The sequence below is a fragment of the Crocuta crocuta genome, unplaced genomic scaffold (genome assembly GCF_008692635.1).
Source record: "Crocuta crocuta isolate KB4526 unplaced genomic scaffold, BGI_CrCroc_1.0 scaffold130, whole genome shotgun sequence".
Classification (NCBI taxonomy): Eukaryota; Metazoa; Chordata; class Mammalia; order Carnivora; family Hyaenidae; genus Crocuta; species Crocuta crocuta.
In genome coordinates, this window is record NW_027527920.1 from 2,378,691 (window position 1) to 2,391,168 (window position 12,478).

Consider the following 12,478-nt stretch of genomic DNA (forward strand, 5'->3'; position numbering starts at 1 on the left):
GTGGAAGGTAACTCTTCATGAAGGTAAACATAATGACTTCTAATGATAGCCTACTATACATTCTAAGCACAGTATCAGATGCATTTAAGTAACCTTGAGTTTGGGGATAATTTTGTTTTTACAAAGAGAAAGCTGGACAGCTATAATTTGAAACCAGGTGGCTTTAAACACAAAGATTTTTTTTTTTTAAAGTATGCCAAGTAGTAAACCATGGTTTATGCTTATATAGCACCCTGAATAAATCAACAATATTACACTTTAATTTAGGATTAGTGATAAAATATTTTTCTGTAAAATGGGTTTTCCCCCCTGACAGACATACCAATTATAGACAAGTATAAAGAAGGAAATTAAAATCACCTGTAGCTCTATCACTCAAGAGGAATAACCACTTGACATTTTAATAATCTAGACTTTTTACTTTTTTTGGTAAATGTATGGTATGTAATTTTTTTGATATGTAATTTTAAATAGAGAACGTACTACATATAATTTTATATCTTTGCTTCTTCACTAAGATTATTGTAGGCATTTTCCAATACATTAAAATAATCCACAAATCATTTTAAAAAATTTTTTTACATTTATTTTTGAGAGACAGAGTAAGACAGAGTGTGAGTGGGGGAGGGGCAGAGAGAGAAGGAGAAACAAAATCCGAAACAGGCTCCAGGCTCTGAGCAAGCATTCAGCACAGAGCCTGATGCAGGGCTCGAACCCATGAACTGTGAGACCATGACCTGAGCCGAAGTTGGACGCTCAACCGACTGAGCCACTCAGGCGCCCCTACAAATCATTTAAAACAACAACAAAAAAACCTGAAGGTACCATTCCCACACAGAGCCAGACCTTTTTTTTTTTTAAAAGTTTTATTTATTTCTAGGAGAGAGAGAGAGAGAGAGAGACAGCGCGAGCAGGAGAGGGCCAGAGAGAGGGAGTCACAGACTGAAACAGGCTCCAGGCTCTGAGCTGGCAGTCAGCACAGAGCCCGACGTGGGGCTCGAACCCACGAACCGCGAGATCATGACCTAAGTGAAAGTCGGACGCTTAACCGACTAAGCCACCCAGGCGCCCCCAGCCAGACCTTTTTTAATGGCTATATTTCATTCCATCTTCCTCTACTGTTGTACATTCGGGATGGAGAGTTACAATAATGTGATTAACATCTTTATATTAAATCTGTTCAATATCTGGTCATTAAAAATAAATATAATGTTTACTATCATCTCTGGTTCATCTCTTCCTCTTATACTACAGTATCTGACTTTACTTGTAAAATACATTCAAAATCCAACTATTTCTCATCACTTCCTCTGCTACCATCCTGGATTAAACTACCATCATCTCTCATCCAGACTGCTGTAAGAGTCTCCCAATTTCCCTGCTCCTACTTAGTCTCTTTTTCATGCCAGTAGTCAGAACAACACTCTCTGACCATGTCACTCCTCTGCTCAGAACCCTCTCATGGCTCTATCTAGAATAAAAGCCAAAGATCTTGTAATGATCTATAAAGCCCTACAGAATCAGCTTCAAGCACCCCTCCCATACTCTTCTGTGCCTTCCTTCAATCTACTGAGCTTACATTTACAGTTCAAAAATATTTTCAAAAGTTTAAATAATAATCATCAATAATTTACTGCCTATATAGCTTTTCAACTACTAAAACTTGACAAATTATTTCATTTTGCATTTCAATGAGACTAGGAAATTATTTCAGTATGAACTTGAGCTCTGATCCCTTAAGCATATATTTTTAAATAGACAGTATTCTATAGCTTTTGTATTAAATTTGCTACTTTAAGGTACTAAAGCGCTTTTCTGGTTCTCTGTAGAATAATAATGGGAGGCATTCAATTTATTCCACTATGAGACATACAACTCTAAAACCATGTTATCAAAGCAATCTCCATAATGTTTCTGTGGACTGTCTTAAAAATAGATACAACTTTGGGGTGAAAATAGATTTAAGTACCAATAATCATAAATGGAGGGAAATGATGAGTTAGATGCCATTAAAATGAAAACTCTGTTCACTGAAAATCATTGAGAGAAAAGAGAAGCTACACATAAGCGCAAGTATTTGTAATACATATATATCTAACAAGACTCATATTAGAATATTTCAGTAATTCTTATAAAGCAATAAAGTAACTAAGTTTTAGGTTACTTGAACGGGAATTTTATTTAAAAAAAAAAAAATAGGGGCGCCTGGGTGGCTTAGTCGGTTAAGCGTCCGACTTTCGCTTAGGTCATGATCTCGCGGTTCGTGGGTTCGAGCCCCGTGTCGGGCTCTGTGCTGACTGCCAGCTCAGAGCCTGGAGCNCAAAATTAAAAAAAAATATATATATATATACAAGTGTCTAATGGAAAGGTGTCTGACATCATTACCCACCAAGCAATTTATAACTGAAAACCATAATGAGATATCCCTACATATACCACCAGAATGGATAAAATTTAAAAGACCAGTGATTACAAGTATGGGCCAGGAGTAGAGCAGTCACACATAACTAGGGGGAACATATATATGACTACTTTGGAAAACTACTTGGCAGTTATCTATTAAAGTTAAAACCTCACTCCTTAGTATATACTCAAAAGAATCAATCAGGGCAGGTGTGCCTGGTGGCTCAGTCGGATGAGTATCCAACTCTGGTTTTCGGCTCAGGTCATGATCTCACAATTTTCTGAGTCTGAACCCCACATCGGGCTCCATGCTGACAGCACAGAGCCTGCGTGGGATTCTGTCTCTCTCCTTTTCTCTCTGCCCCTCTGCTTTTCTCTCTGCCCCTCCCCTGCTCACACTGTCTCTGTCTCTCTCAAAATAAATTAAAAAAAAAAAAAAAAAATCAGTGAATGTTCACTAAAAGACACATATAAGAATATACTTTGTAACTTTTTCACAATAGTCAAAACGAAGCAAACAAACCAAAAAACTCCAAATGTCTATCATTATCATAAGAATCGTTTACTATCTATCTCAATAACAACAAAAAAACCAAACAAATCGTAAAATATACTGATATGTTTAATACATGCACATATCTCAAAGAAATTATGTTAAGTGAAACAGACACACTCACAAGAACAATACATGCTACACAATCCCATTTAAAAGAAGCTCAAGGGGCGCCTGGTGGCTCAGTTGGTTAAGCATCCAACTTCGGCTCAGGTCGTTATCTCATGGCTTGTGAGTTCAAGCCCAGTGTGAGACTCTGTGCGGACAACTCAGAGCCTGGAGCCTACTGCAGATTCTGTGTCTCCCTCTCTCTCTCTCTCTCTCTCTCTCTGCCCCTCTCCAATTCAAACTCTGTCTCTTTCCTTCAAAAATAAATAAACATTAAAAAAAATTTTTTTAAGAGGCTCAAGAACAGGAAAAACTAACTGATGGTCACAGTAATCATGACAGGGAACAAGGATGAGACTGATAACTGTCTGGAAAGGGGCATAAGAATGAACATTCTGGGTACTGGAAAAGTTCTCTATCTTGATTTGGGCAGTTAATAAAATAATCATACCTAATTTAAAGTTAATGTATTTTACATACTTCAGTCAATATATTTAGAACTTATTAAGTAAAATAGAAAGCAACATATAACAAACTCAGGTCATTGTACTTAAGAATGAGGGTTTTTCCTCTGTAAAAGATGAGACGCTTAGTTGACTGAGCCACTGAGGTGCCCCTACTTGAAGGTATTTAAAGACTTAATAGAAATAAGTTTACCTTAACAACCTCTAACATTAATAGGGAAACTACATATAGTAAAGAAATTTAGGCCCTAAACAATATTATTGATTATTTATTTGGTCTCAAGTGATAAATAATTTAGAGAAGCAACTTACAATAATCTCATGAAAACATCAAGGACAAATCTTGGGAAAAAGAAAAATTCTCAGAGTATACTGTTACCCTCCTGACTGTGGAAGTATAACTATATGAGGCCATTGTAGAAGAGAGACCCACTTAGCCAAACAGCCTTGATGGTATTCTATCACAAACCCATCCTTAAAGTCTAAAATGATGACATATGCTTATAAATGCAAGAGAGAAAAAAATATATTTCCAGTTACTGATTCAAGGATACATGCCTATTATATACACACTGCCAAAGAATAAAAAAATGAATCTACTAAATAACTAATCTTAATTATTAATTTAAGATCACCTCCTGAATGGAAACAAGCATTTAGTGAATATAAAGTCGACCTAGGATCATACAGCTGATAGTCTAAGAAAAAATACAGATACGAATATAGGCAATTACAAAAATATCTATTTTTTTAATGTTTTTTATTGATTTCTAGGAGAGAGAGACAGCGTGAGCAGGGGAGGGTCAGAGAGAGAGGGAGTCACAGACTGAAACAGGCTCCAGGCTCTGAGCTGGCAGTCAGCACAGAGCCCGACGTGGGGCTCGAACCCACGAAGCGCGAGATCATGACCTAAGCGAAAGTCGGACGCTTAACTGACTAAGCCACCCAGGCGCCCCCAAAAATATCTACTAAGGAAACTATGAGGGAGTTAAGGAACACATAGGTTACCTGCCCAAACCAAAATGCAAACCAGTAAACTGAGACCTGAAGAATGACTAAGAGGATGAGCAGATTAACAGAACTAAAGAGCAAAACAGGAAAGAGTAGTGCACATAAGAGACATTAGAGAAAAACTAAACAAAGTCAAACTAAACCAAATGCAAATAATAAAATGCACAGTACTTTCAAGAAGCCAAGTTCCACACCACTAGAAAAGAGAATGTGAGAAAAGGCAAGGCAAAGATGAAGCTGCACAGGTTAAGCAATACAGAATGGAAAAAAAGAATTGAAAGGTGACAGTATAGTATATGGGAATCATTCAGGAACCAGTCACAGATTCCCAGCTTTTAAGAAAAGACGATAGCCTGGATCAGATTAATGGCAGTAGGAACTGAGGGAAATGGAAGGATTTAACACTAACTGGGATGTGGAGATGAAAGCACTTGGTGTAAGGAACACTCTAGGAAATGTAGGAGAAAAATGAATCTGGGATATCACCAGGATTCTAATTTAGGCAAGTCTTTAACACCTAGTGGTACCATATTTGATACTAAGCACCCAGAAGAAGGAGTTTGGTGGTGGTGGTGGTGGTGGTGGTGGTGGTGGTGGTGGTGGTGGTAGAGGAGCAGGAGGAGGAGAAGTTGGACAAGGTAAAACCTGAGGAATATACACATGAACATGCCTGATAGGCAGTGGAATATGTGTGTCCCAAGCTCAAAAGATAGAGCTGACCTGGACATATAAATCTGAGAATTTCCAAATTATGACCAAGGAGAGTGTATAAAGTACAAAGAAACCCAGAAACCCAAAGAGCAGTATTTAGGAAGAGGCAGAAAAAGATGATTTTGCCAAGTCAATTAGAGTAGATGTAGAGTAGTCCTAGGGTGGTGGCCTTAGGACTTGGTGCTGGAGTAAAGGGGATTTTACTGAAATGAGTACACTAAGAAAATGAAAGGCAATGCAGTAGTTCTCAAACTTAAGCATACATCAGAACCCCACTAGGAGAGCTTGTTCAGATTGCAGGGACCCATCCCCAGAGTTTCTGATTCAGTAAGTCTAGATCTTGGCCTGAGAATGTGCATTTTTAACAAATTCCTAGGTGATATTGATGCTGCTGTTTGGGAGATTACACTATTGAGAACCACAGGGTTAGGGTATAGAATAACAGACTATACGCAGAGACACTGAAACCACACTGATGACAGCAAACCTTAGGAGAAAGACAGTAAGTTGTGAATACTATGAATAATCAAGTTGGGTGTGATCAAGAAGTCAAGCAAATAAAAGCAGAAAGGACTACAACATAGCTGGGTAACACAAGACCCAAGATCCATGAAGTAGAGAACAATCTGAATATAACATCTGAAACTAAGAGAGGCAATGACTTCACTTCCTCTCCATGAGGTATGGGCGGGGGAGGGGGGAATGCAAGCTTCAACTTGAGAAGGTTATAGGAGAATGTGTCTTCAAGAAAGAATCCAGTTTCAGGTTCAATTCAAGTTTCAAATGAGATGAAGTCAAATTAAAATAAACTATTTTTTTAATCTATCATATTGGAAATTTAAAAATAATACCATGACTGTAAAGGATTCTATTTCTTTCATACTAGGAGAAAAATTATTAAGTGTATTTCAGTTATTATTTAAGGTTAAACACTTAAACACATTCTCTCATTTAATTAATCTTAAATTCTAAAATATTCATAAGAAAGAAAATGGCATTATATATACCAACTTATACAACTGTATAAGGTGAAAAATAAAAATCCCTCTTTCTAATCCCCAAACCCCTAGCTGATAGCACTATTAACATGCTCTTATAAATATCCTTCAAGTTTCCCTTTTTTTAAGTTTATTTTGAGAGAGAGAGAGAGAGAGAGAGAGAGAGAGTGCGCACTCACGCGCGCACGCACCTGCGGGCTGGAACTCACCACCCCATCAAGAGCCGCATGCTATTCCAACTGAGCCAGCCAGGTGCCTCCTCAATACAATGTATTTCTAAAACTGTGTTATCTTATTATCAGAGTCTTAACAACCTTCTCAGATGAAACTCATAAACTGTCAAGGTCTTTTATCCTCATCTCCAACAATCTACTACTTTCTAGACACTACAGAATACTTAATAGAGAAGTTCATAAACTATTTTTTAAAATATTTGTATTCTTTAACCACCATTACCCTCAACTCTCTCAATCCAAATTTTTACCCCATTTATATTATTCCTTAAGTCTTCTTAAACTCTTCAGGTGGAATAATTTGCTTCTAACTGTACTTTATACATGCCTTTATTATATAAAACTTAAACCCTGCGGGGCGCCTGGGTGGTTTCGTCGGTTAAGCGTCCGACTTTCGCTTAGGTCATGATCTCACGGTTCATGGGTTCGAGCCCCGCGTCGGGCTCTGTGCTGACTGCCAGCTCAGATTCTGTGCCTCCCTCTCTCTCTGACCCTCCCCTGCTCACGCTGTTTCTCTCTCCTAGAAATAAATAAAACATAAAAAAAAAATTAAACAATAAATAAAAAATAAAACTTAAACCCTGCATTTTATCACTATGAACCTCTTGGGTAAAGGAAATGCATCTTTTAAAAAAAATTTTAAGTTTATTTTGAGAGAGTGAGCAGGCAAGCAGGGGAGGAACAGAGAGAGAGAATCCCAAGCAGGCTCCATGCCCCAACACAGGAGCCTGATGTGGGGCTTCATCTCATGACCACGGGATCATGACTTGAGCCAAAACCAAGAGTCAGATGGACGCTTAACCAACTAAGCCACCCAGGTGATCTGGGAAGGAAATATATCTTAATGCTCTCAGTAAATGTTTGTGGAATAGATCAAAAGATATAGTAACCTATACCGATGAAATGTATTGATGAAAAAATACAAGGAATCAGAAAGTTTCAGGGGACAAGATAAAGACAGCTGGATGGTGGTACTTCAAGATGATACAGAACTGATTTTTGCCAGCTTAAAACAGTAAGGGAAAAAAATTCAGTGAAAGACACAGTATTAACACAGAGCTGACAACAAGCAACAGTAAATATGTTTCAGTAAACCAAAGTAGGTTTAGGTTAATAAAGTAGAACCAGCGAGTTTTATAAACTGTGCTGGCTAAGTCAATTTAAGGCTTTATTAGATAGTTTAAGAAATTTGCTCACTAAAACCATGGCTGCTTTTATTACCTTCAAATCCCAGTGTTCAAGCACAGACCTACCTTTCTGTATAGGCAATTAGCCAGTACTAACTATGCAATTTGTTTGCAGACAGTTCAGGCCCTCAATCTGTTTATCTTCCTAAAGTGAAGTCAATTAAGTAGCCTCAGGCTATGAAATAGCACTGACTCAGGATTTTACCCCAGGTTCAGGATTAAAAACCATGCTTGTTTCTTCAAGTTTATTTCTCCCTTCAAAAGAGAATCTTTCACAAGAAGAGTTAGCCAACAACCTCCAGATGCAGGGCCTTTAGGAGCAGTGTTCCAAATGAGACCACAGTCTCCCTGGGTAGCTCCCAGTAAATGACAGGGCCTGGAAGGAGACCAGGGCTCAGCCATTTCTGCTTACTAAAGTGTTCATTTATAGGCAATCTATGTGGTGGAGTTCCCCACAGGGCTGCCAGAGACTCTCATAGCTGCCCCATAATCTGAGTCTCTTTCTACCAAATCCTTCCATCTTCTTTGTTAACATGTGTCATACCTACATTAAAGTGTGTCTACTCCTCTTCCTCTTTAATCGGTACAAATACTATCTCACAACAAATCTCTCTTTTAACTCCATCTTGGCAGAGGACAACTGCCATATCCTATTTTCCAATTCCAAGGTTTACTGAAATCCAGCTATCACATATTGCCTAGAATTCTGCCATATATTTACAAAAATAGTGTCTGGGCATTTACCTAAGTTAGAAATGAGCTTTTGTACTACAAAGGAATGTGGATCAGAAAGTCTCTTCAGACTAAAAATTTCACCTTCTTTGAGGTTTGAACAAAAATAATTTGGTTTAACGAACAGCCAATATTCAACATGCAATATCTATCAATAATACTTACATAACTGTGTTGTCATCCACTAAGATATCACAACCATGAGCAGGACACGAAATAGTCTGAAAAAGATTGAAATTTAAACTATGTCTTCATTCAACAAATATTTACTGAATGCTTACCATCGCCAGGCACTTCACTAGGTTGAGAATACCTTAACATTTACAGGATCTTAATTGTTCCCTTTCCATTAAAGGAAATGTATGTGTGTGTTTATCACCATAAGGTAACTAGAACTGCTGACCTGAATAATTAGTTTTTCAATATAAAACTTGAAAGGCACAAGCAAGAGACCTGACAAAATTGTTCAACAAGTTTAGCTTGATAGATACACATATTAATGCCACTGAGAAAACATACCTGCACTGTATCTTTAAATAGACTGCCACATTATAAATAGAAAAAAAAGCCTCAATTATCTTTTTATCTTAATACAGAAAGAAGTTCCTCATGCAATTCATAATCCAGAGGGCTTTACCTGTTTATATTTGTGCAAAGGTCAAAACACAGTAGAAAATTCAACAAAAAATGAAAATCAAATTGACATCTTTACCTGTCCCATGCCTTCCTCCATTATTTTGGTGGTTAAATATTCGCTCCAGCACTGCATACAAAACTTATGTCCACATTCAAGGCCAGTGAAGTACTGCAACAAAAATAATACATGGACTTTTAAAAGATATTACCAGAAAAATCACTACACATAGTGACTCAATAAGGCTCTCTTAGGTCACATTTCTCATAGTGACTAAAATGTCCCATTTGACAAGACTAGATAGATGGGCTCCTAAAATAAACTTCTTGGTGGTAAAATCTAGCATGCAAATACATTTAAGACAAAATATCTTACTAATGACAAATGCATCTACAGTCAATAATTGTAATTTTTAGGAAAGGCAGACAAGTTTGTACTAAATATAAGAATATATCATGTACCCAAAAAAAAAAAAAAAAAAAGAATATATCATGTACCAAACCAACAAGCATATGAAAACATGCTCAAAATCCTCAGCCATCAGAGAACTGTAAATCAAAACCACAATGAGACACTACTTCATATCCACTAAAACAGCTGTATTCAAAAAGACAGACAATAACAAGTGTTGGCAAGGAAGCGGAGAAATCAGAACTTCCATACACTGCTGGTGGGAATGTAAAATGGTGCAGGAACTTTGGAAAACACTGTGGCAGTTTCTCAAATAAGTAAACACAGAGTTACTCAAGAACCAGGAACTCCACCCCTAGGTAGATAGCCAGAAGAAATGAAAACATAGTTCCACACAAAACTTGTATACAAATATTCATAGCAGCATTTTCCACAATAGCCCCAAAGTGGACACAACCCTAATGTCCATCAACTGCCGAATGGATACACAAAATGTGGAATATCCATTTGAAAGAATATTATCCAGGCATAAAAAGACTGAATATTGATATATGCTATAATGCAGAGGAACCTTGAAAACATTATGCTAAATGAAAGAATCTAGCCACAAAAGACCACACATTTGTTCGCTTTGCATGTATACAAAAGGTCCAGAACAGGCAAATTCATAGAAAGAGTACATTAGTGGTTGCCAAGGGTTGGGTGCCGGGTGGAGATGGAAGGAAGTGGCTATAAAAGGATACGAGGTTTCTTTCTAGGGTGATGAAAATATTCTAAAGTTTCCTGTGACAGTGAGTGTACAACTCTGCGACTATACTAAAAAGTACTTTAAATACGTGAACTGTATCATATCTGAATTATATCAAAACGGTTATTAAAAAATGTCACACACATACAGGACTTCATAAGTTGCATGGATTGTAGCTTACCAAGATCATCAAAATCTTATGGAAATCATAAAGATTTATTCAGATAGCTAAGAATAATAGTAACATTTTGGTCTAATCTTATATTACTTATATGATTTGAAATACTATTAATTTGAAGGATGATTATAAGAAGTATATTATATTCTATAATGGGATATTAAACAAGTACTTCAGTATTGTACAAAGACAAGTGGTTACCAGTTTCAACTAAGAATATATGAATATTTACTCTATATTATTTTTAAGTGAATAGATAATACAGGCTCATGGCTAAAAACAATTCTTAAACAATATGAATTTATGTTGAAAATAAGTCTCCTATATCCCTATCCTTTTCCTCTACTTCTCTACCTAAAAGTAATCACTATCACCATTATCTTACATATTCTTCCAGAGATGTTCTAATGCACACAGGTATATACACACACAGTAAGACCATGGCACACTCTTCTGCAATTTGGTTTATTATTATTGAACAAATTTCTTATGTGATTCTACATTAGTACACGTGGGTCCACCTCTTTTGACATTCTGTATGAAGGTACCGTAATTTGAACAGTCTACCATTAAAGGACATTTAGACCCTTTTTTTTCTTTTTTGCCACTATGCAATTGCATTCGTTACACACATACACATACACACACACAAACACACACACACACACACACCATTGTGATCATGCCAATGCACCTTAGGACAAATTTGTACAAGTGACATTATAAAAGGTACACATTTACACTTAAATAGATGATTGCCACGCTTCATTCAAAGAGGTTATAGCAATTTACAGTGCTCAAGAGAACCTGGTTTTCCAATACCCATGTCAACACAGTACCAAACTCCTTGATCTCTGTCAATCTGACAGGTGAAAATAGAGTATCTTCATCAGTTTTGATTTTAATTTATCTTATTATGAGTGAAGTTTAAACATTAGAAAAAATATTTAAGGCTCTATATTTCTTATTCTGTGCACCCTCTTCATCTATTTTGCCCATTTTTTCACTGGGTTTTTTTTCCCCTTTAATGATTTAGTGGGGATTTTCACCTAGTTAGTGGAAAATATTTTTCAGTTTCAAATTTGAACACTCCCATTTTGTTGCCATGCAGAAGCTCTCTACTTATATGTAGCAAAGTGTATTAGTTTTAAATTTTCTGGATTGTAAATCAACTAACTTTAATATAAAGAGTTTGGAAGAAATTTAAGATTCTACTTCAGAAAGCAATCAAGTTGTTCCCATGCCATTTACCGAAACCACCTTATTTGAAATGCCCCCTTCTATGATACACCAAATTCTCCTCACACATATCTGACTCTATCTTGTTCCACTGCGCTACTACTCTTGTATCAGGTAGGCTAGTTCCTCTCTGTCCCCACCAATCTAGTCCTTCCCCCCTCCCAATATTTTACTATTATTCTATCTTGCCAAATACTCAAGTGATCTTAGTATTTCCAGTTTTCTTCATATAGATCTTTCACATTTCTTGCCAAGTTTAGTTCTAGCTCTTTTATTATTCTGGTGGCTCACATAAGGGGTATTTTGAATTCCATTCCATTTTCTAATTATCTGGTATGTGAAAAATGTTCATGAAATTTCTGATGTTGCTTACAACATTAGATACAAATAGTCAGGCTACAAAATTCTATACTACAGCATATCAACTATATAAAGGATGCCCAAAAGCAGACATGGGGAAAAAAAATCTATCAGTGTCCTAAAAGGCATAGGAAATATTTACCCAGTTTAAAATACAGTGCTATTCTTACTGACAATGATTCTAACTCATTCACAGAACCAGTGAAGATAAATATTTTGGAAATCAATAATTCTCACACATTAAAAAAAAGATCTGGAAAGAAACAAAAGAATCTACTCTCATTACTCCCCATTGCTAAAGGAGATCTGGCACTAATTTGTTGCCAGATCACTAATAGAGAGCATATTAATTTTCAAGGCTACAATGAGAAGGAGCATTCTATAAAGGATAAATATAGCAGAGTCAATGATCAACAATTCTAAAATTCTTTATTCATAACTTAAAAACACATATGCATCCTCATGTGCTTTATTCCTTTTTCAAATAAAGAATCCTTGAGACTGAGAG

General features: G+C 36.5%; 1 protein-coding gene across 1 annotated transcript in view; it reads right to left on the minus strand.

Annotated features, from left to right (window-relative positions):
• ARIH1 (ariadne RBR E3 ubiquitin protein ligase 1) overlaps positions 1-12,478 on the minus strand; it is a 111,157-nt gene that overhangs the window by 27,065 nt on the left and 71,614 nt on the right. Inside the window, 2 exon segments of the mRNA XM_077746075.1 lie at positions 8,566-8,621; positions 9,113-9,205. Coding sequence (XP_077602201.1) covers positions 8,566-8,621; positions 9,113-9,205 — 149 coding nt within the window.